This window comes from Idiotropiscis lumnitzeri, chromosome 2, assembly GCF_059441095.1.
Source record: "Idiotropiscis lumnitzeri isolate Australia: NSW breed Sydney's pygmy pipehorse chromosome 2, RoL_Ilum_1.0, whole genome shotgun sequence".
NCBI lineage: Eukaryota > Metazoa > Chordata > Actinopteri > Syngnathiformes > Syngnathidae > Idiotropiscis > Idiotropiscis lumnitzeri.
In genome coordinates, this window is record NC_142392.1 from 31379776 (window position 1) to 31406669 (window position 26894).

Genomic DNA, 26894 nt, shown 5'->3' on the forward strand with positions numbered 1-26894 from the left:
TCCAAATTAACAGGCTGCGACCTCCGAAGGCTGCTTTTTCGGCCGCATGACGTCACTTTCGGCGCGACACGACCGCGCGTGGTGTCCAAATTCACGGCTGTCACGTGCGACCTTCGAATCCAGCCTTGGAATTGGTCTTCGTTTCCATGGAGCCAAGGCCGCTTGGCGCAACATTTACGTTACGCCCCCATGTACTTTGCTCCTCTGTTCGACACAGGTGATACGTATTTGTGGTGGATTTATGAACGGCTTGGATAATCAATGGATAATCAGCGACGAGCGCCAGACCGAAGGCATCGGCTTAGCAAAACATTTGTATTATTTCATTTTAAACGATGGAACCCGAACTTTTCTTCATTTTATTTCACTTTTTGGTTTATTTCCATTTTGTTCTTGAGGAGAGGAGGATCACGCTTTCCCATCGCAGAGTTGTCCTTTATCGAAGGAATGAAGTAAATTCCAAAAACGTCTATCAGCATTTTCACACTATTACCAACATTGACAGGTCAATAGGGTTATAACGTGATGGTTACAGATGAGCTAAAAACATCAGTAGTACAACTTCAGTAGTACATGTGTTAGCTTCATAATGGAACGAATATTGAATGGAAATGATATAATTATATACATTCTGAAACAGTTTTTATGAATTCAGATACTTGTGACGGCTTTATTGTCCCCATGATTAGTTTGTAACCAAACACATACTTTTACATATGGCAAAACACCAGAATACCACTAGAGAGTTTAGGGCCAGAGTTATTAAAATTAAGTTGGTGATACTGTAGGAATGATGCAAGCAAACGAAACAAGTACAATAATTAATGCGTTCATGTTTTTTTTTTTTTTATTCAAAACATTAACAGCCAAGAAGTCCATACTGCAGGATAAACCTGGGTGTGCCAGTGTTGGATCGTTTTTTCAATGGAGAGGATCTCCAAACAGACTTTCGCCTGAGCAGGGACTCTTTCAGAGTGTTGCTGAACCTCCTGGACCAAGACCGACGACATGGATGGGGTGTCGAGATAGAGGTCCTTGTCTTTCTCTTCTGGCTGGCGAGTGGGGCATCATATCGGGTGGTGGCACGAGCATTTGGGATGCCGCGGTTCACTGCCCACTACATCATCCGCCGGGTCACTGGGGAAGTGGTGGCTCTTCGCCACAGAGTCATCCACTTCCCCAACACTGCAGGAGACCTTCAGGCAGTGACCCAGGGATTTGCAGGACTGGCGAGGCACCATGCATTTGCAAGAGCTGCTGGAGCAATAGATGGTTGTCATGTCCGAATCAAGCCTCCAAGTGGCCCTGATGGTCATGACTACAAGAACCGCAAGCTTTTCAGCAGCATAATCATGCAAGCTGTGTGTGACCATCAGGGTCGCTTTCTGGACATATTCTTGGGTTGGCCTGGATCAGTCCACGACTCCAGGGTCCTCCGGCACAGCCCTCTTTACCAAAGAGGGCTGTATCCTCCTCCAGGGCACTTCATCTTGGCAGATGGAGGGTATCCGTGCCTCCAGCGACCACTCCCCCTCATCACTCCTTACAAGCGGCCGGTGCAGGGCGTGGGGGCCCGGCGCTTCAACGTTCATCATTCCAAGGCACGCTCAATAATTGACAGCACAATTATTGAGCACAGCCACACAAACATGGCAAAATATCAGAAGATGGAAAAATAGATTCAAATACAATGTAATGAATGGTTAATAAATCTATCCCATCTTTTGTAGTGACATTCACTTTGGAATGATGAAGGTGAGATTCCGGGCCATCTTTTTCCACGCCCTGGAGGTGCACCACACCTTTGCACCACATGTAAGTAAATAAAAAAAAAAAGTATAATTGATACTTATACTTTCAATATGTTGCTCTTTTTTCAGGATCAAATCATGTCCTGTTCAGTGCAATAACTATCAAATATAGCTAATATAGAGCATTTCCTTTTTATTTCTTTTAGGTCATCGCTGCCTGTGCCGTCCTCCACAACATCTGCCTTGGGGTGGGAGACCTCATGGCCTCGGAGGACGAAGGGGAAGAGGAGGCTGCTGTGGAAGAGGTGGCTGACACAGTCGCTGGAGTGCAGTGGAGGGACCACCTGTCTGCTCAGGTGTCTGCCCTGGAGGAGGTACCAGAGGACCACGAGTATATTTAGGTATTTAAATACTTTTAACTGCACAATGGTATTTGAGCAATCATCCCATCAAATATGCCACAAAATAATCTTTAACTGAATCATCAAACAGCACAGCCACACAAACATGGCAAAATATCAGAAGATGGAAAAATAGATTCAAATACAATGTAATGAATGGTTAATAAATCTCCCATCTTTTGTAGTGACATGGCAGCCATCTATTGCCCCAACCATCCCTGCAAACCCCCACGTAATGGATGATGTAGTGGACACTGCAACCGGTATGATGCCCCACTTCAAGTCACGAGAGGAAAATCAGGACTCTTGCTCGTGCCCCATCCATGTCATGGGTCTTGGAACAAAGGTTCCATCCATGCTCCAAATGAGTCCCTGCTCAGGCGAAAATTGGCAAAACAGCACTGACACACTCAGGTTTATCCTGCAACAGTTATGAACTGGGGAATGCTTTTTATTTACTGTGAATAGTTACTGTGAGTTATGATGTACTTAATTTATGCCTTGTTTGTCCACCAGTTTTTCAATGAATTAATAGTTTGTAAGCAAAACAGACATGGTGGAGTCTTCATATTATTGTAAAGGTTTTGGTCTTTCACAAACCTGGGCTTTTTCACTTTTGTCTGAAGAAGCTGATCTCAAGATGTGACTGGGATACGAACTAGTTCATCTGTTTTGAAAGTACCCCGGTTTTTGTTTAATTTTAAATGAATGTTATCTAAATTTTAGTCTTGAACACCAAGCATTGATTTTTATTTTGATCAATCATTTTTTCCATTAAACTGAAAAACCTTCGTCTCCCTCCTCTCAGTTGCCCTTCCCTCCTCTGCCAACCTCTGTCTCTCCAATTCCTGTCTCCGCATTGCTAAATCGAGTCTGTATAGTTCAATCAATTCATCCTCTCTCCTTCGCTTTCTCCCTCTCTGTCGTTGCTCCGGCTGTTGGCCTCGCTCTTCTTCTTCTTCTTCTACTTCTTCTTCTTCTTCCTCCTCCTCCTCCTCTTGCATCACCCTGGCCCGACTTGGCCCTGGTATTTCTTCAGGGATGGCCTGACTTGGCCCTGGTCTTTCCTCAGGGATGGAGGCAATTAGGACAGGGGGGGTGATGGACGGTCTCTGTCCGAGCACTCCATCCATAAGTTCGAACCAGGGCCAAGTATCAGCAGTAGCTCTCGCTGCCACCCCTTCGCCGGTCCCTGGGTTTTTGCAATCCTTTATATGAAAAGAAGCAAAAAGATAAAACATTTATATCTTCATTTTCACACACAAGAAAAAAAAATGTGGACTTCCATACTTTATACTTCATTTTTAAATTATCCCATTTTTTTTTGCCTGCAGGGGCGTCACTTTGCCCTGCAGCTCAAGTTTTTTCACGATGGTCCTGTATTAAATAAATAAAAATGCATGCAAAAATAAAGGATGAAAAAAAGGGTAAAAAGATGCAAACATTAGTCAGAAATCCTGGTGTTATGGGTAACATGCAGATTTATGTACTTCAGTACATTAGTTCATGACCGTTTCAGTGCGTTTTATCATGTTAATGTGGAGGGTGATTCGCATATTATTCATTAATATCAGTAATTGGGGAGCACATTGCAGGAGGTACATGGAATTTATACAGGGCACATTCTGTGCTAGGATAAATAAACAGCTGCGTGTTAGCGCAATTCAAACACAAATGGCTGATGAATGGAAACTAAAATTGCTATAGTGGGTCTCGCCATTCTTATGCGTTTTCCTTTTGATATTTTGAGTTTAAATGGATGTTAATAAGACAATAACCCGTCAAATATTTTTCCCGATAGTAATTGTATTTTTACCTCCATGCTGTGGCTGCGGAGAACTTGGCCCCCGTAAAGAGGCTGTCGTACTCCCCGCGCAGCTTGATCAGCCGCGCGGTCATCTCCTTGCTCCCTAAAACATAAGGAAAAGATTAAATAAAATAATGCTAACATGCAGAAATAAGACAATTCAAATGTTTCAGCCGTACCTCCTATGCAATAGTTCTTAGAGCTACCTTAGTTATATTTGGCCGATTTCGCAACTAACAAAATTATCTTAAGCTGGAGCTAAATATCCAAACATTGCTGCCCAATATTTCTCATGAGTGATGTTTTAATATTGCATATAAAGAACTTATACTTACATCTGAAAGTGCACTCGGGTGAGGCGGAAGACGTGGCTTCGGTAGTTTGCATCTTGCGAGTGTAGAACGGCGTAGAAGAAGAGCGAGGCTTTTAAGGCTGCGAAGGTTGCATGCTCGTAGCCTTCACTCAGGGCCCGTTTCCATGGAGTTTCCACGGAAACGAGGACAGATTATAAGGCCAGTACTCGGAGGCCGCGTGAATTTGGACACCGGCGTAAGCGTCCTTGTCGCACCGGAAATGACGTCTTCTGTCCGCCATATTAGACATCGAAGGACGCAGCCTAGTTATTTGTACGTAGCTATCGAGCCTGTCCAAATTCACCACGGGTTATGCGGTCCATATAAGGCTACATGAGGAGGAGCCTTCTTAGGCTTCGAGGACCCAGCCTGGGAACTGGCCTTCGGAGGTCGCAGCCTGTTAATTTGGACACGGCCATTGTGTCACTGTGTCGAAACGATACAGGATGCCTCATCTACCCATCACTAGGCAATAGCGAGGGCAAAGGCAATAGCGAGGGCAAAGGCAATAGCGAGGGCAAAGGCAATAGCGAGGGCTGTTTCACTCTGTCCTGTTTCTCATACAGAGTGGACGATTAAAGCATTGACTTGCTTACTTCACTTTTATTAACTTCTTAACTTTTGCAGTACAGTACGTTACTTCAGTCTGTTGACATAGGGAAAACGTCACTTCCTCTTTCTCTCGTCCGTCACTGTAATCGGCCCCTAAGCAACATAACATAACTAACAATAATATTGTTACATCTTTTCTTTTTTCAATTTGAAGCACTTCCTTGCGATGTAAACGTTGCACACACATTTTCATGCAGATTATGTATTCATACTAGAAAATTATGCCTAACATAACTTTGTCAACATAAAGCGTCACTTTCAGTGCATTATTTGTAAATTAACCCAAAATATATTAACAAATTCCAATCCTTCAAATAAATATAACATCTTCTTTCTATTATGTTGGCTCCAAAACATTATGTAAAACATCTTGTCAGTATTATCCAACCCCCCAACCAGCAAACAAATTATACCTTGACATTTACAGTTTTTTTTTTTTTTCCTAAAATAAATATCGAAAACCTCTTTTCCTTTTTTTTTTTTTCCAACATAAATATCCCAAATCTTCTGTCTTCACTGCGTGTAGTCCTCCAAATATCTAGGCTTAAACACCTGACGACCTGATCTGGTGACAACTTTGGTTTGGTCCCTGGTGCCACACTGCTGGGTTGCATCCACACAGTCTGAAGTCCCCTGAGTCCCACTCCTCGTTGACGTGACAGATCCTGTATCATGGTCTCGTCTAAGATGTCGTCGATTCCTCCTCACAACTCCTCCAGAGTCCAGCTTCACCTCATAAGATCTGTGATCCACCGGTCCTACTACTCGTGCAGGTCTCCAGACGCCACGAAGATCGAAAGGCTGGACCCTCACCTTGTCTCCATTTTTCAGGGCATCCAAATTTTTAGCGGTGCGGTTGTAATATTTTCCTTGACGGTGTTGGTTGTGTCTAATTCCTTGCACATTGTTATGCAGCTCCGGTTCTAGCAGAGTATCTCTTGTAGGGAGCAGTGTCCTCGTCCTCCTGTTTAGCAGTCTCTGCGCAGGGCTCGTTGCAAGACCTTGGCTCGGTGTGTTGCGATGGTCCAATATTGCCAGATAAGGGTCCCGTCTAGCCATTGCAGCTTTCTTCATGAGACATTTGGCAGTTTTTACTGCAGACTCTGCCTTTCCATTGCTCTGGGCGTAACCAGGTGATGATGTTCTGTGTGTGAATTCCCATGCCTGGCTAAATCGTCTAAACTCTTGGGAGGTATATTGTGGGCCATTATCTGATACCACAATATCCGGAATCCCTTGTCGTGCGAAATGTGCTTTGAGTTTTCGTATAACGGTGGCGCTTGTAGTGTCTGGAAGATAATCTACTTCCCAGAAGTTGGAATAATAATCCACAGTTATTAAGTAGTCCTTGCCATGGAATGAGAACAAGTCCGTTCCTACTTTTGCCCAGGGCCTGTATTCCATCTCATGCGAGTGTAGCATCTCCTTCTGCTGTCTGGAGTCCACTGACCGGCATTCATCACATTTTAATATAAAGTTCTTTATTTGTTGATTCATTCCCGGCCAGTATACACAGTCTCTCGCACGTCTGAGACATCCTTCAATCCCGAGATGAGAAGAGTGGATGCGACAAGTCATATCCCTCCAGAGTGCATCAGGAATCACTGCTCTCTCTCCTTTGAAAACAATTCCATCCTGATGACTTAACTCATCCTGAGATGAGTAGAAATGTTGGAGATCCGCTGGGATGTCTTTTTTGTTCTTTGGCCACCCTTTTTGGATCAGATTTATCAGCTGTTGTAATTTTTTATCTTCTTTTGTCGCTAATCGAATTGAGGTGAGTCTTTTAGTCGAGATGGGCAGGTGCTCAATCATATTAACAGTTTCCACCCCAGACTCCATGTCCACTTCCTGACAGTCCGGTAAATATGCTCTGCTCAAAATATCGGCTACCAACATGTCCCGGCCTGGTTTATAAGTCACATGTATATTGTACTTCTGTAGCCTGAGCAACATTCGTTGAAGCCTCTTTGGTGCACTGAGCAAAGGTTTTTTGTGGATGTTTTCCAAGGGCTTGTGATCACTTTGGACGGCCACCTCTCTTCCATAGGTGTACTGGTGAAATTTCTCCATTCCAAATACAATTGCGAGGCATTCTTTCTCTATTTGAGCGTAGCCCCTCTCAGTTGGTGTCATGGCTCTGCTACCATATGCCACTGGCTTTCCATCCTGCATGAGGGCAGCTCCCAGTCCTGTCTCGGAAGCATCACACTGCAGCGTCAGAGCTTCTCGCTGGTCGTAGTCTTTCAGGACTGGAGCGTTGGCTATCTTTTCTTTCAGTCGCTCAAATGCCCCTTCCTGGACTTCTGTCCATTCCCACATGTTTTCTTTATGTGTCAGTTGTCTCAAAACTTCACAGTCATCTGACAAGTGTTCATAGAATTTTGATAGGTAATTTACCATACCCACTAGTCGCTGTACTCCTTTCACATCAAAAGGTCTCGGCATCTCCCTGATGGCTCGCACTTTCTCTGGGTCTACACACAGTCCCTCAGCTGTCAGTAGGTGTCCTATATAAGGTACTTTTGTTTGTCGCAGCTTGAATTTGTCCTTGTTTAGTTTTATGTTTTTCTCTGTGCACCTCTGTAAGAAGCGTCTCAGTTTCACATCATGGTCTCGGATAGCTTCCTCCTGGGTTGTTCCTTCTCCTGTGATTAATATATCATCAGCAATGATGTATGTTCCAGGTAGGTTTTCCAGTGCATGTGTGAGTTTCCTTTGAAAGATCTCTGGCGCTGGGCTTATGCCCATTGGCATCCTGAGCCACCTAAAGCGTCCAACTGGGGTTGAGAAGGTTGTGAGATAACTTGACTCCTCCTCAAGTTTAATTTGCCAAAATCCATGTTTTACATCACAAACGGTGAATACTTTTGCATTTGCAAGTTCGGGTAAGATGTCATCTATTGTTGGGAGTGGAAAATGGCTCCGTTTAAGTGCTCGATTCAACGGTTTGGGGTCAATGCAGATCCTCAACTTCCCACTCGGTTTTCTCAATGACACCATGCTACTAATCCAGTCTGTACTTCGTTCCACGGGTGCAATGATTTCTCTTTTTACCAGTTCCTTTAGTTCCTCCTTGAGGGGTACCATCATTGAAACTGGCACTCTGCGCTTTGGCAATTTTACTGGTGGTATACTATTATCTATTTCAATTTTGTATACAGCCATCACCAGTAAAAACAGTACAAAATTCTGTCTCTATCATTTCCATCGTCAATATTTTGTTGCAAAGTTCATCTTTTGCGACAGACATCACTTCTTTTGTTACTATGCTGTCCACTGTCATGATGTTCTCATATTGAACCTTTATCAGCTTCATGTCTTCACTTGCCTTTCTGCCCAAAATTGGAACACCTCCTTCCATGTCCACAACTTGAAACAGCACTCGGTAGAGTTTGTTATTCCTCGGGTCCCTTATTTTGACTCGACACTGGCCCAATGGACTCATTTTTGTTTTATTGTACATTACCAGTACCTTGTCAGAATGTTCCAGCTTAACATCTGGTTTAGGTGATGCACAGGAATGACATTACAGCTCGCTCCACAGTCTATTTGAAATTTAACTTGTGTAGTGTCAATTAGCATACCAGCAAAGAGTTGTTTTTCTGGAGTATGTCTGTCTCCAATTTGGTTCACGTTCTCTTTTGTCTCAACGATGTGGGTTATCATCATAATATCTTCATATTCTTTTTTATCTTGCTCTTGAATTGCATTCACAGCTCTATCATTTTTACCATGTGCATTTTTTGTCTTACACATAGCAGCAAAATGATTAGCCTTCCCACATTTTTTACACTTTTTTCCAAAAGCAGGGCACTTCTTTTTATTCCACTCATGCTTCTTGCCACAAAACTTACAGCAAACATCACCTCTGCTTGCTTTTTCTTGTTTGAGTAGATGCACTTCCTCCTCTGACTGCCCTTGCAGTGTTTTGCAGTTTTCTCGTGACAACTCTGTTGCTCGACAAATCTTCATGCGTTTTTCTAATGTCAGATTGTCTTCTCTCAGCAGTCTTTCCCTCAGCGCATTGTCGTTTGTGCCACACACGATTCTATCTTTTATCAATGAGTCTCTCAGCTGCTCAAAATTGCAGGTGCTGGCCAAAACTCTCAATTCAGTAACGTACTTGTCCACATTTTCGCCCGGTGTCTGATCTCTCATGAAGAATCTGTATCTCCCCACAGTCTCCTTTAACTTAGGGTTACAATGTTCGTCGAATTTTCTCATCATCTCCCTCACGGTAGTTCTTGCCGACACAACATCCATCAACAACGTGTTCAACAGTTCTCTACCTTCTTCGCCTATGAGGTAATAAAACAGCTTGCATTTCGTGGATTCCTCCGAGTCCGGTATTGTCAGGTCCACATACAATATGAATTCCTCTTTCCACGCTTTCCACGTCTTCGTCAAATTGTTTGAATCCAAAGCCAGAATCGGCGGCGGTCGCAGTCCTTCCATCGTAGCGACTGTCCGTAGTTAGCTTCCGTGCTAACAAGCTAGCGATCCTTTCAACACTCTCTTCCCGTCGCCAGTTATGACTCACGCGCTGCCACCATGTTTCACTCTGTCCTTTTTCTCATACAGAGTGGACGGTTAAAGCATTGACTTGCTTACTTCACTTTTATTAACTTCTTAACTTTTGCAGTACAGTACGTTACTTCAGTCTGTTGACATAGAGAAAACGTCACTTCCTCCTTCTCTCGTCCGTCACTGTAATCGGCCCCTAAGCAACATAACATAACTAACAATAATATTGTTACAGTAACCATTAAAAAAACGTATAGTCACCATAAAATTATTTTTTTAAAAAACGTATCGTAAACATACTAAAGCTGTTGCTTTATGTTATTTACAAATATTTTTTGTTTAAAATCCCCCTGGCTCTTCTTTTTGTCTTTTCTATATTATGTACGTATTAATAACTGTGTTTGGTTTGCTGATGTTCATAAGGTTTTTTACAAAAACCGTATGAGTAAATATTTATCATCTCATCAATATTTGCAGAACAGAGTACTGAGTTTCGAGATCCTCACAATAATAGTTCTCAAAATCATATTTCTTAGGAATTTAGCTTCGTTAAGGGATATTTTATTGACAAGCTAACATCACTATACAAAGACAAAAAAAATTTGGTGGTGGGGGGGAGCGAATCTTTTTCCTCTTGGTAGGGGTGGGCGTGAAATAATTGAGAAGCACTGCTAGTATATGCAGAAATTATATTCATACAATCTTGCAGCCCGAGTGAACCACAGCATTGTTGCAAGTTCGGTCGGAGAAATGGAAACGTCCCACTGCTGTAGCAGCAGCGGCTTCTCGGGGCATAGGCAGAAGTGACGTATGAGCTGACTGGCCAATGTGGCGTTAATTTAGTTATTTTGCAAAAAAAAATATCGACCCAATTAAAATATTATATAAAATATATATTAAAATAGAACAGCCAGGGGTAAAACAAACACAGAGTCAAAGAAATATATTTGAAAAATACGTGCTTAAGGCATGACGTCATTACCTAGCGCGCAGCTTCCGAAGGACCTCGACCAGATCCACCGACTCCTCCACACCGGAACAAAAACAGCCACCGCTAAATTCTTCTGATTTAGTGTGGAACTGACTGTAATTTTCTCATAGGATGTCCAGTGCTACTCTAAAGGACTACGACATAATTAATTAAGTCTTTGTGTCCCGATAACCTCATCTTCGCGCGTTGATGCTTTTCGGCGTAGTTAGCTTAGCTTGTTAGCTAGCTAGCCGCTAACAAAAGAGGCACATGACTCTACGTCAAGCAGAGATCGGAATTATTGGAATTATCATTTGAAAATGTGTCAAAGAACGACACCAAAGTACAAAGAGGAACTTTGTGGAATAAAAGAAGAGAACGAGCAACATCTTCAACTGCTGGGCGAAGTTAGGAAGCAGCTTCGTGTTGTGCCACTCGAAGCAGGTTTGTACACGTCTTACTCTCATTTGCTTTGTATAGAACGACTTTCTATCGTTAGAAATATGCACCACAACATTAAGTTGTTTGGGGAAGTCGTTCACGGTTATTGCCATTTTATTTTTAAATGTAGCCTTTTACTTGTCGGTTTGCTGAACATTTGTTTATGCCAAATGAAATCAGTGCAGAAAATAAATGTCAAAGAATAACCAATAGTGGGGGGTGAACCCCATGTTTTTCCCAGTATAAAATTTGAGCTCGTTAAAACATTTTACATTTTCTGGGTTTTATATCTTGTTCAAGCAAGTCCTTACGGAAGGAATTCTGCCTGACTCTAAAAAATGTGCACACTGCGGCGAAAACATCAATGGCGGATGATCAATTTTAGTGGATAAAACACAAAATATTAAGTTATTTTAAAAAATCAAGTACGTATTGGTCTTATTTATTTATTATCTTTGTACTGCCTCGGTCAATAAACCTCGGGTGGCCCAGCACTGTTTTATGCACGTGTGCGTAGTTTCACCCCATCCAAACATTTAAAATACATTTAATGCATCCATCCAGGGTTGCACGGATCTCATCAGTGAACAAGCGCATGCTGCAAGGAATGCATCTGCATCTTTGGCTTACTATGGTGTTAGAATAATATTAAGAGGTTCTTATACATTTGCCGTGACGCAGCTTATTTTAATATGTAGTGCATAAAACATGTTGCAGTTTAATAGAGTGAACTATGCTTGAGTGTTTACAGTTTGAGTGTGGCAGGGCGGTGGCACTTCTTCAGAAGTGCCGATGAAGTAAACAACACCGTGATGAGCCCTGATAAGAAGAAGTTGGCCCCAAAGTCTGACGCAAACAGCATCGTGCTGGGTCCTGATAGAAGATGTTGACGACAAAGTCCGCTGCGACCCATGGCGGCACGCCAATGATAAACCGGACTAAACCAGCTTTTGAGAAGACGAACTGTACCACCCTTGAGTGTAATCTGATTTCTTAAAGTGTAATCTGATTACCCGATGTTATAAAAGGGAATGTGTGAAAAGCATCGGGGAACAGAGGGGAGATAAAGTTGTCAAATAAACTTTGTTAACCTTTCTGTAGCCACTTGGGCTGCATCTCTCTCTCCTTCCAGCTATGAACCCTATATGTCAAATTGGCGAACCTGACATATGGGCTTAAAAAGGGAGACCGCCACAACCCCCTTTTCGACCAACAAGCCCAGGAACATTTAAAGATAAAGATGAAGATGTCCTTTATTAGTCCCACAATGGGGAAATTTGAAGTGTTACAGCAGCAAAGCTATAGATCACACAGAGTCGGCGGCGTAATGTAGCCGTTAATGTATAACATTAGCAGCAGACATTCATAAAAAGCATGCAAATATACACAGTATAAACGTATCTAGTGTAAGGAAACACTCCTAATGCCTGTCCATTATACAGAGGGGGAAACGCTGTAATAATAAAAACTACTGAATGATTGAAAATACTGCAATGATAAAAATATTACAATGATAAAAGTACCTTAATGGTGAGAGTACTGAAATGATAGAAAAGTACTGCATGATAGAAAATACTGCAATGATAAAAGTACTGTAATGTTAAAAAGTACTGCAATGATAAAATGTACTGCAATGGTAAAAGTACTGTAATAGTAAAAGTACTGCAACGATAGAAAAATACTGCAATGATAAAAGTACTGCAATGATAAAAGTACTGTGATAGTGAACGTCCTGCAATGGTAGAAATGCTGCAGTGATAGAAGTACTGTTATAAGAATACTGTAATGGTAAACAAAATACATCATTGGTCAATATTTAAGTACACCATTGGCTGAAAGTACAGTCGTAGTTAATATTGCATCCTAGGACTGCACAATTGCACAAATGCCCTCCCGTTTGTAGGCCTGACCCAATGTTCTTGTTAAAAAGTCTGACAGCAGTCGGCAGGAAGGAGCGGCGAAATCTCTCTTTGGTACAGCGAGGGTGTAAAAGTCTGTCACTGAAGGAGCTGTAAAGTGTTCTCAGAGTGTCATTGAATGGGTGGGCTGGTTTGTCCAGCATTGATGACAGTTTTGCCATCATCCTCCTGCCCCCCACAGAGTCCAGGGAGCAGCCCAGGACAGAGCTGGCCCTCCTCACCAGTTTGTCCAGTCTCTTTTTGTCTCGGCCCGAGATGCCTCCTGCCCAGGAGACCACTCCATAGAAGATGACTGATGAAACCACCGAGTCATAGAAGTTCCTGAGGAGTGTTCCCCGAACGCCAAAGGACCTCAGCCTCCTGAGTAGGAAGAGTCTGCTCTGACCCTTCCTATGGAGAGCGTCTGTGTTGTCGCTCCAGTCCAGTTTATTGTTCAGATGAACACCCAGGTACTTGTAAGTTGAGACCCTCTCAACGTCTGTTCCCTGGATATTCACTGGTCCAGGTGGAGAGTGCCAACGCTTGCAGAAATCCACCACCAGCTCTTTGGATTTCCCAGCGTTGATTTGGAGGCGGTTCTGCTGACACCAGTCCACGAACCCCTGCGTAACCCCTCTGTACTCCCGATCGTCATCGTCAGTGATGAGGCCGACAATCGCAGAGTCATCAGAGAACTTCTGCAGGTGACAGGTTGTGGAATTGTATTTGTAGTCCGAGGTGTAGAGGGTGAACAGGAAGGGAGCCAGCACAGTTCCCTGCGGCGCTCCCGTGCTGCAGAGGAGCACGTCAGACACACAGTCCTGTGTCCTCACGTACTGTGGCCGGTTTGTGAGGTAGTTGTGAATCCATGTGACGAGGTGGTGGGCCACTCCCGCCTGCTCCAGCTTGTCTCCCAATAAGGCGGGCTGGATGGTGTTGAAAGCACTTGAGAAATCAAAGAACATGATCCTCACTGTGCCCTCCGCCTTCTCCAGGTGGAAGAGTGACGTGTGGAGCAGGTAGATGATGGCATCATCCACACTGATGCCAGGCTGGTATGCGAACTGGAGTGGGTCCATTGAGGAGCTGACCAGGGGGCGCAGATGGACGAGGACCAGTCTCTCCAGGGTCTTCATCAGATGAGACGTCAGCGCCACTGGTCTGAAGTTGTTGAGCTCCTTCAGATGGGGTGTCTTTGGAACCGGAACCAGGCAGGATGTTTTCCACAGCTGGGGGACTCTGCCCAGCTTCAAGCTCAGGTTGAACATGTGCTGGACGATTCCACACAGCTGGTCTGCGCAGGATTTGAGGAGCTGGGAGCTGATCCCATCTGGGCCTGCCGCCTTCCTCGCCTTCATCTTCCTCAGCTGGTTCTTCACCTGAGATGTTGTGAGGAACAAGGCTGAGCAGGAGGAAGTGGTGGTTGTCTGATGCCAAATGAAATCAGTGCAGAACATGGATGCCAAAGAATAACCAATAGTGGGGGGTAAACTCCGTGTTTTTTCCCAGTTTAAAATTTGAACTGATTATTTAACATTTCACATTTTCCAGTTTTTATATGTTGTTAAAGAAATTAAGTTTGTCATGTCATCATGTTTCAAAACTATGCTTACGGGTTAATAGAAGGTCACAAAAACATGGACCTCTTAAACAGGAAAACGTGAGTTCAGTGGTAACAGAGTTGTGTCTATGCTGGCAGTTGAGCAGGAAGCCACAAAAACATGCACGTCTTGAACCGTGTTTGACAGGAAACCGTTTAGCTCGCATTTAGCAGATGTGTGACCCAAACATGTCTTGTAAGCTGGAACCGTTCGAACAACAGGAAGAGTGTGGACGGGTGTGATGAAGTCAAAGTGTTCATGTTTTTCCATTATTTATGAGTTTTCATATTCAAATTGCTTTGCTGTGCTTCAATAAAAGGCCGCACAGGAGCGGGAACGCTTTTCTCTTTGCCGGACTGCTCCTCGCAAGTGACAAAGATAATCTTGGCTGGGTGATTCATTTATGAAGGCTTGTCTCGTTTTTGACAAAAACTTTGACATATCTTGTTCAAGCAATTCCTTATGGAATGATTCGACCTGACTCTAAAAACTGTGCACACTGCGGCAATAATATCAATGGAGGTTGCTCAATGTTTGTGAATAAAACACAAATTATTACGTTTTTTAAAAAATCAAGTACGTATTGGTCTTATTTATTTATGAACTTTTTACTGTCTTGGTCGGGTGAGAGTCAAAGAACCTCGGGTAGCCCTGCTCTGTTTTGTGCACGTGCGTAGTTTCACCTCATCCAAACATTTAAAATACGTTTAATGCATCCATCCAAGTTTGCACGGATCTCATCAGTGAACAAGCGCATGCTGCAAGGAATGCATCTGCATCTTTGGCTTACTATGGGCTTAAAAAGGGAGAACGTCACAACCCCCTTTTCCACCAACAAGCCCAGGAACATTTAGTTCTATCTCTAAATGCAAAAAGAAATACTTGTAAACATATTTCACTTGAAGGATTCCTATTCTATCAATGACATTATGATGCGATGGCCCCCAGTGGTCTGCATCAATAGGTTAGGGTACCACAACAGGTGTTCCATCAGACGCACACAATAGCCTGTGTGTGCTAACTTCAGCTCGCTTCCAGAAACGTCTGTGACCATGTCAGGAATTAAATCGGGCATCAGCCGCAACGTGCTTCCTTTTTAAATGCTCGTTTATCACTGTTGTGCTGCGATAGGGAGGTTTACATCTTAGGACGTAATTTTGTGAAATGCCCCCATGGTCCGGTCCAAATCGAGGTCGCACCACGAATTGCTCCGTGTTCGGCAGGCACAAGTCAATTTAGCACGGTAGAAAATAAGACAAAGTTGCCGCATGAGCTTTGACTTGACTGAACCAAATTTGTCTTTTTGTGTCCTGCAGACGTCAGTGAAAACGATCTCTGTTCTGTGAAAGAGGAGCCAGACTTGACTCACATAAAAAAGGAGGAGGAGGAGGAGGAGGAGATCAACAAGTCACCACTGAACGTTGTCCCTATAAAGACTGAAGATGAAAAAAAGGATGTGAGTGAGGACAACAGAGGGGCAGAGCCTCCAAGCAGCAGCTCAAGTCATCACGTGACAACAGAAGGTGATGAAGACCACTGGGGGCCATCACAAGCACATCATGAGGACACATTATCAGATGCTCATGATGATGATGATAATGAGCAAACTAAAGGTGAAAGGGCATGTCACACTGACTCATTATCTTCAAAGTTGTCTTTAAAAGGGCACAGAAAAACACACAGTGGTGAAAAACCTTTTTCCTGCTCAGTTTGTGGCAAGAGTTTCTCTCAAAAGTTTCAATTAAAAATCCACACAAGAACACACAGTGGAGAAAAACATTTTTCCTGCTCGGTTTGTGGAAAATGCTTCTCTCGAAAGACTCATTTAGTAAGGCACACAAGAGCACACAGTGGAGATAAACCTTTTTCCTGCTCAGTTTGTGGCAAGCGTTTCTCTCGAAAGTCGCATTTAACATGCCACACAAGAACACACAGTGGAGAAAAACCTTTTTCCTGCTCGGTTTGTGGAAAATGCTTCTCTCAAAAGGCAGGTTTAACAATCCACACAAGAAAGCACAGTGGAGAAAAACCTTTTTCCTGCTCAGTTTGTGCCAAGAGCTTCTCTCAAAAGTCACATTTAACAACTCACACAAGAACACACACTGGAGAAAAACCTTTTTCCTGCTCGGTTTGTGGCAAAAGCTTTTCTCTAAAATCAAATTTTACAAGTCACACAAGAAAGCACAGTGGAGAAAACCCTTTTTCATGCTCAGTTTGTGGAAAATGCTTCTCTCAAAAGGGAGGTTTAACAAGCCACACAAGAAAGCACAGTGGAGAAAAACCTTTTTCCTGCTCAGTTTGTGCCAAGAGCTTCTCTCGAAAGTCACATTTAACAACTCACACAAGAACACACACTGGAGAAAAACCTTTTTCATGCTCAGTTTGTGGCAAGAGTTTTTCTCAAAAGGCAAATTTAACAAGTCACACAAGAAAGCACAGTGGAGAAAACCCTTTTTCATGCTCAGTTTGTGGAAAATGCTTCTCTCAAAAGGGAGGTTTAACAAGCCACACAAGAAAGCACAGTGGAGAAAAACCTTTTTCCTGCTCAGTTTGTGCCAAGAGCTTCTCTCAAAAGTCACATTTAACAACTCACACAAGAACACACACTGGAGAAAAACCTTTTTCCTGCTCGGTTTGTGGCAAAAGCTTTTCTCTAAAATCAAATTTTACAAGTCACACAAGAAAGCACAGTGGAGAAAACCCTTTTTCATGCTCAGTTTGTGGAAAATGCTTCTCTCAAAAGGGAGGTTTAACAAGCCACACAAGAAAGCACAGTGGAGAAAAACCTTTTTCCTGCTCAGTTTGTGCCAAGAGCTTCTCTCGAAAGTCACATTTAACAACTCACACAAGAACACACACTGGAGAAAAACCTTTTTCATGCTCAGTTTGTGGCAAGAGTTTTTCTCAAAAGGCAAATTTAACAAGTCACACAAGAAAGCACAGTGGAGAAAACCCTTTTTCATGCTCAGTTTGTGGAAAATGCTTCTCTCAAAAGGGAGGTTTAACAAGCCACACAAGAAAGCACAGTGGAGAAAAACCTTTTTCCTGCTCAGTTTGTGCCAAGAGCTTCTCTCAAAAGTCACATTTAACAACTCACACAAGAACACACACTGGAGAAAAACCTTTTTCCTGCTCGGTTTGTGGCAAAAGCTTTTCTCTAAAATCAAATTTTACAAGTCACACAAGAAAGCACAGTGGAGAAAACCCTTTTTCATGCTCAGTTTGTGGAAAATGCTTCTCTCAAAAGGGAGGTTTAACAAGCCACACAAGAAAGCACAGTGGAGAAAAACCTTTTTCCTGCTCAGTTTGTGCCAAGAGCTTCTCTCGAAAGTCACATTTAACAACTCACACAAGAACACACACTGGAGAAAAACCTTTTTCATGCTCAGTTTGTGGCAAGAGTTTTTCTCAAAAGGCAAATTTAACAAGTCACACAAGAAAGCACAGTGGAGAAAACCCTTTTTCATGCTCAGTTTGTGGAAAATGCTTCTCTCAAAAGGGAGGTTTAACAAGCCACACAAGAAAGCACAGTGGAGAAAAACCTTTTTCCTGCTCAGTTTGTGCCAAGAGCTTCTCTCGAAAGTCACATTTAACAACTCACACAAGAACACACACTGGAGAAAAACCTTTTTCCTGCTCGGTTTGTGGCAAAAGCTTTTCTCTAAAATCAAATTTTACAAGTCACACAAGAAAGCACAGTGGAGAAAAACCTTTTTCCTGCTCAGTTTGTGCCAAGAGCTTCTCTCGAAAGTCACATTTAACAACTCACACAAGAACACACACTGGAGAAAAACCTTTTTCCTGCTCAGTTTGTGCCAAGAGCTTCTCTCAAAAGTCGCATTTAACAAACCACACAAGAAAGCACAGTGGAGATAAACCTTTTTCATGCTCAGTTTGTGGCAAGAGTTTTTCTCAAAAGGCAAATTTAACAAGTCACACAAGAAAGCACAGTGGAGAAAACCCTTTTTCATGCTCAGTTTGTGGAAAATGCTTCTCTCAAAAGGGAGGTTTAACAAGCCACACAAGAAAGCACAGTGGAGAAAAACCTTTTTCCTGCTCAGTTTGTGCCAAGAGCTTCTCTCGAAAGTCACATTTAACAACTCACACAAGAACACACACTGGAGAAAAACCTTTTTCCTGCTCGGTTTGTGGCAAAAGCTTTTCTCTAAAATCAAATTTTACAAGTCACACAAGAAAGCACAGTGGAGAAAACCCTTTTTCATGCTCAGTTTGTGGAAAATGCTTCTCTCAAAAGGGAGGTTTAACAAGCCACACAAGAAAGCACAGTGGAGAAAAACCTTTTTCCTGCTCAGTTTGTGCCAAGAGCTTCTCTCGAAAGTCACATTTAACAACTCACACAAGAACACACACTGGAGAAAAACCTTTTTCCTGCTCAGTTTGTGCCAAGAGCTTCTCTCAAAAGTCGCATTTAACAAACCACACAAGAAAGCACAGTGGAGATAAACCTTTTTCATGCTCAGTTTGTGGCAAGAGTTTTTCTCAAAAGGCAAATTTAACAAGTCACACAAGAATACATAGTGGAGAAAAGCCTTTTTCCTGCTCAATTTGTGGCAAAAGCTTCTCTGGAAAGTCACATTTACGAATCCACACAAGAACGCACAGTGGAGACAAGCCATTCAGTTGCAGCGTTTGTGCTAAAAGATTCCCCACTAAACAGCATGCGGAGAGTCACAATTGTGCTGGTGAGAATCCTTGAAGATTAAAAAAAGAAAAAAAAATGAAAGACCCGTCTCTTTGTGGTAAGATGTAAATGTGATTTTCTATAAAATATGATATATTGAATTTTGCAAAGCTTTTTTATTGACACAAAGCCAATGTGATCAGTGCCAGAAGAACCATTGTGTCTGAGTGATGATGATTTGTTTTGGTGTTTACATCAAACATGTAAATAAAAATAATTGCCTTTGCCTGGAACATTTGTTAACATTATGCTTTTCAATTGTCTTTTTAAACGTACTTAATGGAAAAGGTGTGAGAAGAAACGGTGCTTATGAAATCGTTGCCTTCCACAATCATCAATAAAATCACTTGTTCCACTTGCTCAACTGGCCTTCATTACGCTGTGTGAAAAGGTGAAAAACCGAACTAGAAGTTGAACTATAAAAAGAACAAGAAAGAGAAACGCAAATCGTCTCAGTTTCTCTCAAAGCTTTTGGTATGTCAGGAGTTGGCAACTTGATGGCGACTGGAGTCAGCGCTGGTTTTCTCGCTGTGTTAGGCTGGCTCGTATATGAATGGTCCATTGAACAAAACTCAAACTCTTCAAATATCCCCTCAGATACATTTGATATTTCGCTTTCTGAATAAATTTCTGACTGGCTAAATACACTTTCTAGGTTGAGCTCTATCAAGTGTTTGGGGTCTGTTGCGAAGCAGAATCTCACTTCGGAAAAACTATAATATTGTCAAATCTACCAAATATTTTTGTTCATGCTATATTATATTTTTTATACTTTGGATTGCTTATATGATGAAATCGGGAAATATTAAAATGTAAAATTAACAACGACATACAGACATTTCTCTCGTTTTAGTTTTAGTCCATTCATTTTAACTCTTTGTAGCAGTTCAAGTCTTTCATTGTGTTCTTGTTCCGTGTTTCCCCAAACAACCAAATCATCAATGAACACACGGGTTCCTTCCAGACCTTCTATGATTGACTCCATAGCTCTGTGAAAGATCTCAGGCGCAGACTTTAAGCCAAATGGCAGTCTCAGAAAACAGAAACGCCCAAATGGTGTGTTGAAGGTGGTGTACCTGCTGCTTTCGGTGTCCAGCTTCAGCTGCCAAAATCCATGCGATGCATCTAATTTGCTAAAGTGCTTCGCACCTGCCATGTCACTCAGGATTTCTTCCCGCTTGGGAATCTGATAATGTTCGTTTTTAATGTTCTCATTCAGATCTTTGGGGTCGAGGCAAACTCGTAACTCTGGGAAGTTCCTCTTTTTAACACAGGTGATGGAATTTACCCAGTCGGTGGGTTCTTCCACTTTCTCTATGACTCCGATCGGTGTCATTCTGCTCAGTTCCTTTTTTAATCTCTCTTTGAGAGGGGCTGGAACTCTTCTGGGGGCATGTACTACAGGTTTAGCATCTTCCTTGAGCTGTATTTTATAAGTGTAAGGTAGCGTCCCTTGTCCTTTGAAGACAGAAAAGTATTTGTTCACTATACTCTTACTACCTTCACTCTGCAACACTTTGTTGTTCTTATTGACATCCTTTTTGTTAATTTGGTAAATTATTTTTATCAATCCAAGATCTTCAGCTGCCTTGTCTCCAAGGATATACTACAGTCGACTTGGCACAATTTTGAACGTTAACTTGTGTTGTCTTCCCTTTGCTGTCACTTTTAGCCTACAACATCCCTTTGTTTTTTTTGGCTGATTGTTGTAAGTTTTCAATTTCACGGCCTTGTCTGTGACTCTTTCCGGTTTCTCTTCAAGTGATTTCAAGTCTTTTTCATTAATTATGTTTGCTTTTGCTCCTGTGTCAATTTTAAAAGTAACGAGTGAACCATTGACAAGCAGTGGTGCAATCCATTTATCTTCTTTTACTGCATTAACAGCTTGCTCTGGGTCTCCTCTAGTTTGTTGTTGCACATCGCTTTCGTCATATGACACGATTTTGATGAAAAAAGTGTCACTTAGGTCATCACTACCATCTGTGTCTTCCTGCACGGTGTGCACTTTCTTCCTGGTGTTGCACATCTTAGCATAGTGATTTTGCTTTTTACACTTAGCACATGTTCTCCCAAATGCAGGACACCGTTTTGGCTCGTGCATTTCTCCACACTTTTTACAGCTGTAATGAGCTTGATCATTTTCATTGTTTTTGGTCTTTTTCTTGAATCGCAGTTTACCTTTCCTCGTCACTGCCTTCACGGACTCTGTTATTTCATAAGATGCCGCTGCTTGGAAAGTTAGCACGTGCTGCTTTGCTAGCTTGTTAGCTTGGCAAGTCTTTATTGCACTTTCCAATGTTGGGTCGGCTTCCCTCAACAGCGTCTCTCTTCGTTTCTTTTCGTTCGTCCCGAACACAATCTGATCCCTTATCATTGAGTTCTTCAGATCACCAAAGTTACAAGACTTGGCTTGAATTTTGAGATCGGTGAGGAAATTGTCAAAGGACCAACCGGGCTGTTTGAGTCTTGAACGAAACACGTATCTCTCATAAGTTCCGTTTTTCTTAGCTAGACAAGTGTTCATCAAATTTTTGTAGGACCTTTTCAAACTTGTCTTTATCTTCGGGTTCATTGAATACCTCGATGGTCGGCTCCGGCATTGGTTCGCAAAAGGGCTAGTTTTCTTTCGTCCGTTCTGTTTCCGACTCCCACGGCAGCAAGGGAGAGCTGCAATTGTTGCTTGAAAGCCGTACATAATTTCAACAGGAGGTTCTACTGTCAGACCCAAAGTGTATCCTCAACCTGAGCTTCATTCTGTCTTAACTGGGGCCGGTCTGTCATCACTACCAGCAGGTGTACAACGTGAAACTATTCCAACAATACAGAGTGACCAAGCTTCACCAACAACCTGATCGTTTGCTTACAGCACTGGAGAAGCAAAATGAAATTACATCTTCACTTTTCAAACAACAATCACTTTTGCTGTTACCCAAACGAGATTTGCAAATATTTGATGGAGATCCATTACAATACCTAAGTTTCATAAGAGCCTTTGAACACAACATCGAAGAAAACTCCTAATCACAAGGACTGTTTGTACTACCTCGAGCAATATATCAGAGGCCAGTCCCTGGATCTGGTCCGAAGCTGTCAGCATCTGCCACCTTCTCGTGGATTCATTAAAGCGAAGGCTTTGCTACAAGAACATTTTGGAGATCCGTTTAAAGTAGCTTCTGCATACATGGACAAGGTACTTTCATGGCCTTTGATAAAGGGAGAAAATCTCAAGGCGATGCAGGCCTACAGTTTATTGCTTCGTGAATGCTGTAATTCAACGGGAGATTCTGTAGGTGACCTAAACGTGCCCACCAATATGCAAATTATGGTTAAAAAACTGCCTTACAAGCTTAGAGATAAGTGGAGAAGTGTGGTCTGCCATCTGCAAGAAACGTACCATCGCAGAGCCACATTTCATGACATTGTGGAGTTTGTGGAGAAGCAAGTTAAGATTGCATGTGACCCTCTCTTTGGAGATATACAAGATTTGCCTGCAACAGTAAAAAGAGAGTTTAATCCTGTGACTTTTCGGACTGGTACGAAAGCTAAAGGGAGTAGCTTTGCCACTACAATAGCACCTGTGGAAAAGAAAATGGAGCCTGTAAATAAAATGGAGAAGAACTTACCTGTAAAGGCATGCTTGTTTTGTGGAGCTGGACATTCTTTGGATGTTTGCCTTCTATTGGATAAAAAGACGCAAGTCGAAAAGATGTCTTTTTTGAAGGAAAAAGGAATGTGCTTTGGTTGTTTGTGCTTTGGGCACAGAAGCAGAGAATGCAAAGGACGTTTGGTGTGTAGAGTATGCAATAAGAAGCACCCTACCTTGTTGCATATTTATTCCCAAACGAAGCAAATAAGTTCAACACTGGCCGATGTTGATTTAGAAAGTGTCAGAGACGGTGCTGTGGTGTCAATTCAATCCACAGTGGCTTGACTGGGATCGGTAAACAGGACTATGTGTTATCAATACTACCTGTCCAGGTGAAATCCAAAAGAGGTAACAAAACTTTGTCTTCTGTTGGGTACAGAGGCGCGCAGAACTGTGTTGAGAGGGCTTTTGTACTAGATCTCCTGTGAGGAATAAATCGGCTCCTGTGTGAAGTTGCCGGCTTCCTGCTCATCTTTCTCTCAAAACGAGTGCGCATAATTGTTGGATGAATGTCGGTCATGTTTGGTTAATCATTAATGGAATCAGATAATTAATTCGAATAATTTGGTAAAAGTTATTCTACAGTCTTAGAGTTAAATTCCAACGGCACCAAGAGAACAAAAATAATATACTTGCTTAGGAGGAAAGGTGAACAAATTCAAAATCTTTGACTTAAACAAACTTGTGAAACATTAATGTCTATTCAAGACATGAGAGAGGCAATTAACCTTGAACGCTTTCCCCAAACAACTTAATGTTGTGATGCATATTTTTAACGATAGAAAGTCGTTCTTTACAAAGCAAATGAGAGTAAAACGTGTACAAACCTGCTTCGTGTAGCACAACACGAGGCTGCTTGTAAACCTTTGCCCAGCAGTTGAAGATGTTGCTCGTTCTCTTCTTTTATTCCACAAAGTTCCTCTTTGTACTTGGGTGTCGTTCTTGCACACATTTTCAAACGCCAATCCCAACAAATCCGCACTTGATCTCTGCTTGGCGATAACTCGTGAGCTTCTCTTTGTTCGACGAGACGAATTAAAGATGGCGTCGATTTTTAAAGTAGCGCTGAATGGATTTCCTGCGTGAAAACTGCAGTCTGTTCCGCACGAAATCCGAAGAACAGGACACACCCCGCTGTGATATGATTGGCTGCTGGCCATATGGAGCACTGTCACCGCTCACCGACAGATGTCGCCATTTGCGATGCAAATCATTGTTATCTTTTTCCAAACATTGGAAAAACGTACGATTTGAAAAAAGAAAAAACGAAAGATTTAAACCGTATGCATTTGACCAAACATTTTAGTTCCCAAATATGAACTTTACAGATGTATTGAATTTTACTTTTGTTGCTGGCTTTGTTAAAACATCTGACACCATGTCGTCGGTTGAAGAGTATTCCAAATGTATTTCCCTATTATTAAGAGTTGACATGATAAAGTGATACTTTATGTCAACATGTTTGCACCTTTGCCTCTTTACAGGGTTTTTTGCCAGCGACGTTGTTGCGAATTTTAAATTAAAATACGTCACTGTTTCATTATCTAAATATTAGAGTGTTAAAAATGATTTCAGTGTTGATATAAGCACTGAAATATTTCATTATTCGTCTCAGTATTCATTAAACTACGCCTATTCACTATTATTTCAAAATTCATTCAACTGTTTTAGTAATAATTTAGTATTCAACGTTTAATCGTTTCTTTTTAAATATTCATGTCAATATTTTGTTCAATCTTAATGTTATGGAAAACTATTTAGCAAGTAAGGTTTTTGTTATTTATTGTGGCCACCTGCTTTTGAGAAAGTGCCTTTCGCTTCTTGTACAACACGACTTTGACTGAAAAGTATGCTCAATGCAGAAAAAATATCTCTGTTTTAAGATTCCACTGTCAAATAAATCTTCATCTTCCTGTGTGCATCAGTATCTTCCCACGCACTTCTCCCACTGAGATCACTCTACAGACTGACCCAAAAGACAATTTATTTTCCAGACTATCTCATTGATCTTCCCTTACTGCTGAAAATTCCACAACAATTTGGGGTCAGACGTGGGATAGCTGAAGATCTGCCGGTGAAATTCAGGACGCAAATTCAGACAGCAGCAGCAACGAACTGCGTGATGCGGATCATCTCCTCCGTGGTGACAAATAAACGTTGACTCCAGTCACCATCAAGTTGCCAACTCCTGACATTCCAAATCCTTTGAGAGAAACTGAGACTACTTGCGTTTCTCTTTCTGGTTCTTTTTATAGTTCAACTTCTTGTTCAGGTTTTCACCTTTTCACACAGCGTAATGAAGGCCAGTTGAGCAAGTGGAACAAGTGATTTTATTGATGATTGTGGAAGATACCGATTTCATAAGCACCGTTTCATCTCACACCTTTTCCATTAGGATTAAAAAGACAATTGAAAAGCATAACGTTAACAAATGTTGTTCCAGGCAAAGGCAATTAATTTCATTGATAATGTTTGATATAAAAACAAAACAACTCATCATCACTCAGAGACAATGGTTATTCTGGCACTGATCACATTGGCTTAATGTCAATAAAAAAAGCTTTTCAAAATTAAATTTATCATATTTTATTCAAAATCACATTTACATCGTTTTTTTTTTAAGCTTCAAGGATTGCTGCAATTCTCACCAGCACAATTGTGACTCTCAGCACCCTGTTTAGTGAAGAATTTTTTAGCACAAACACTGCAACTGAATGGCTTTTCGCCACCGTGTGTTCTTCTATGATTTGTTAAAGTTGATTTTTGAGTGAAACCTTTCCTACAAACTGAGCAGGAAAAAGGTTTTTCACCACTGTGTATTCTTTTATGTTTTGTTAAAGTTGACTTTCCAGAGAAGCTTTTGCCACAAACTGAGCATGAAAAGGGTTTTTCTCCACTGTGTGTTGTTGTGTGTTCTATTAAATTAAACTTTCCAGAGAAGCTTTTGCCACAAACTGAGCAGGAAAAAGGCTTTTCTCCACTGTGTCTTCTTAAGTGGCTTGTTAAATTATACTTTTGAGAGAAGCATTTTCCACAAACTGAGCAGGAAAAAGGTTTTTCTCCACTATGTATTGTTGTGTGTTTTATTAAATGCGACTTACGATAGAAATTATTTCCACAAATTGAGCAGGAATAAGGTTTTTCACCACTGTGTGTTCTTGTATGTTCTGTTAATCGTGACTTTTGAGAGAAACTTTTCCTACAAACTGAGCAGGAAAAAGGTTTTTCTCCACTGTGTATTGTTGTGTGTTTTCTTAAATATGACTTTAAAGAAAAGCTTTTGCCACAAACTGAGCAGGAAAAAGGCTTCTCTCCACTGTGTGTTCTTGTGTGTTCTGTTAAATGTGACTTTTGAGAGAAACTTTTTCCGCAAACTGAGCAGGAAAAATGTTTTTCTCCACTGTGTATTGTTGTGTGTTTTATTAAATATGACTTTAAAGAAAAGCTTTTGCCACAAACTGAGCAGGAAAAAGGCTTCTCTCCACTGTGTATTCTTGTGTGTTCTGTTAAATATGCCTTTTGAGAGAATCCTTTGCCACAAACCGAGCATGAAAAAGGCTTCTCTCCACTGTGTGTTCTTGTGTGCCTTGTAAATTGTGCCTTTTGTGAGAAGCTTTTGCGACAAAATGAGCATGAAAATGTTTTTTCTCCACTGTGTGTTCTTGTGTGTGGTTTTAAAGACAACTTTGAAGTTAATGAATCAGTGTGACGTGCCCTTTCACCTTTGGCTTGCCCATCATCGTCATCATCATCATCATCATCGTCATGAGCGTCTGATAATGTGTCCTCATTATGTGCTTGTGATGGCCCCCAGTGGTCTTCATCACCTTCTGTTGTCACGTGATGTCTTGAACTGCTGCTTGTAGGCTCCGCCCCTCTGTTGTCCTCACTCACATCCTTGTTTTCATCTTCAGTCTTTATAGGGAGAACGTTCACTGGTGACTTGTTGATCTCCTCCTCCTCCTCCTCTTTGATGCGAGTCAAGTCTGGCTCCTCTTTCACAGAACACAGATCGTTTTCACTGACGTCTGCAGGACACAAAAAGACTAATTTGGTTTGGCCAAGTCAAAGGTCAGGCGGCGACTTTGTCTTATATTGTTTCTACCATGCTACCTTGACTTGTGCCCGCCGCACACGGAGCAATGCGTGCGACCCCAACTTGGACCGGACCATGGGGGCATTTCA

At 41.9% G+C, this 26894-nt stretch overlaps 1 protein-coding gene across 1 annotated transcript in view; it reads right to left on the reverse strand.

The window, feature by feature from the left end:
• The window catches only part of LOC148342306 (uncharacterized), a 48158-nt gene that overhangs the window by 14735 nt on the left and 6529 nt on the right, over positions 1-26894 (reverse strand). The window contains exon 2 of the mRNA XM_088285895.1: positions 25484-26737. Within this exon, the coding sequence (XP_088142021.1) occupies positions 25484-26737 (1254 nt within the window). The remainder of the gene's footprint in view (positions 1-25483; positions 26738-26894) is intronic.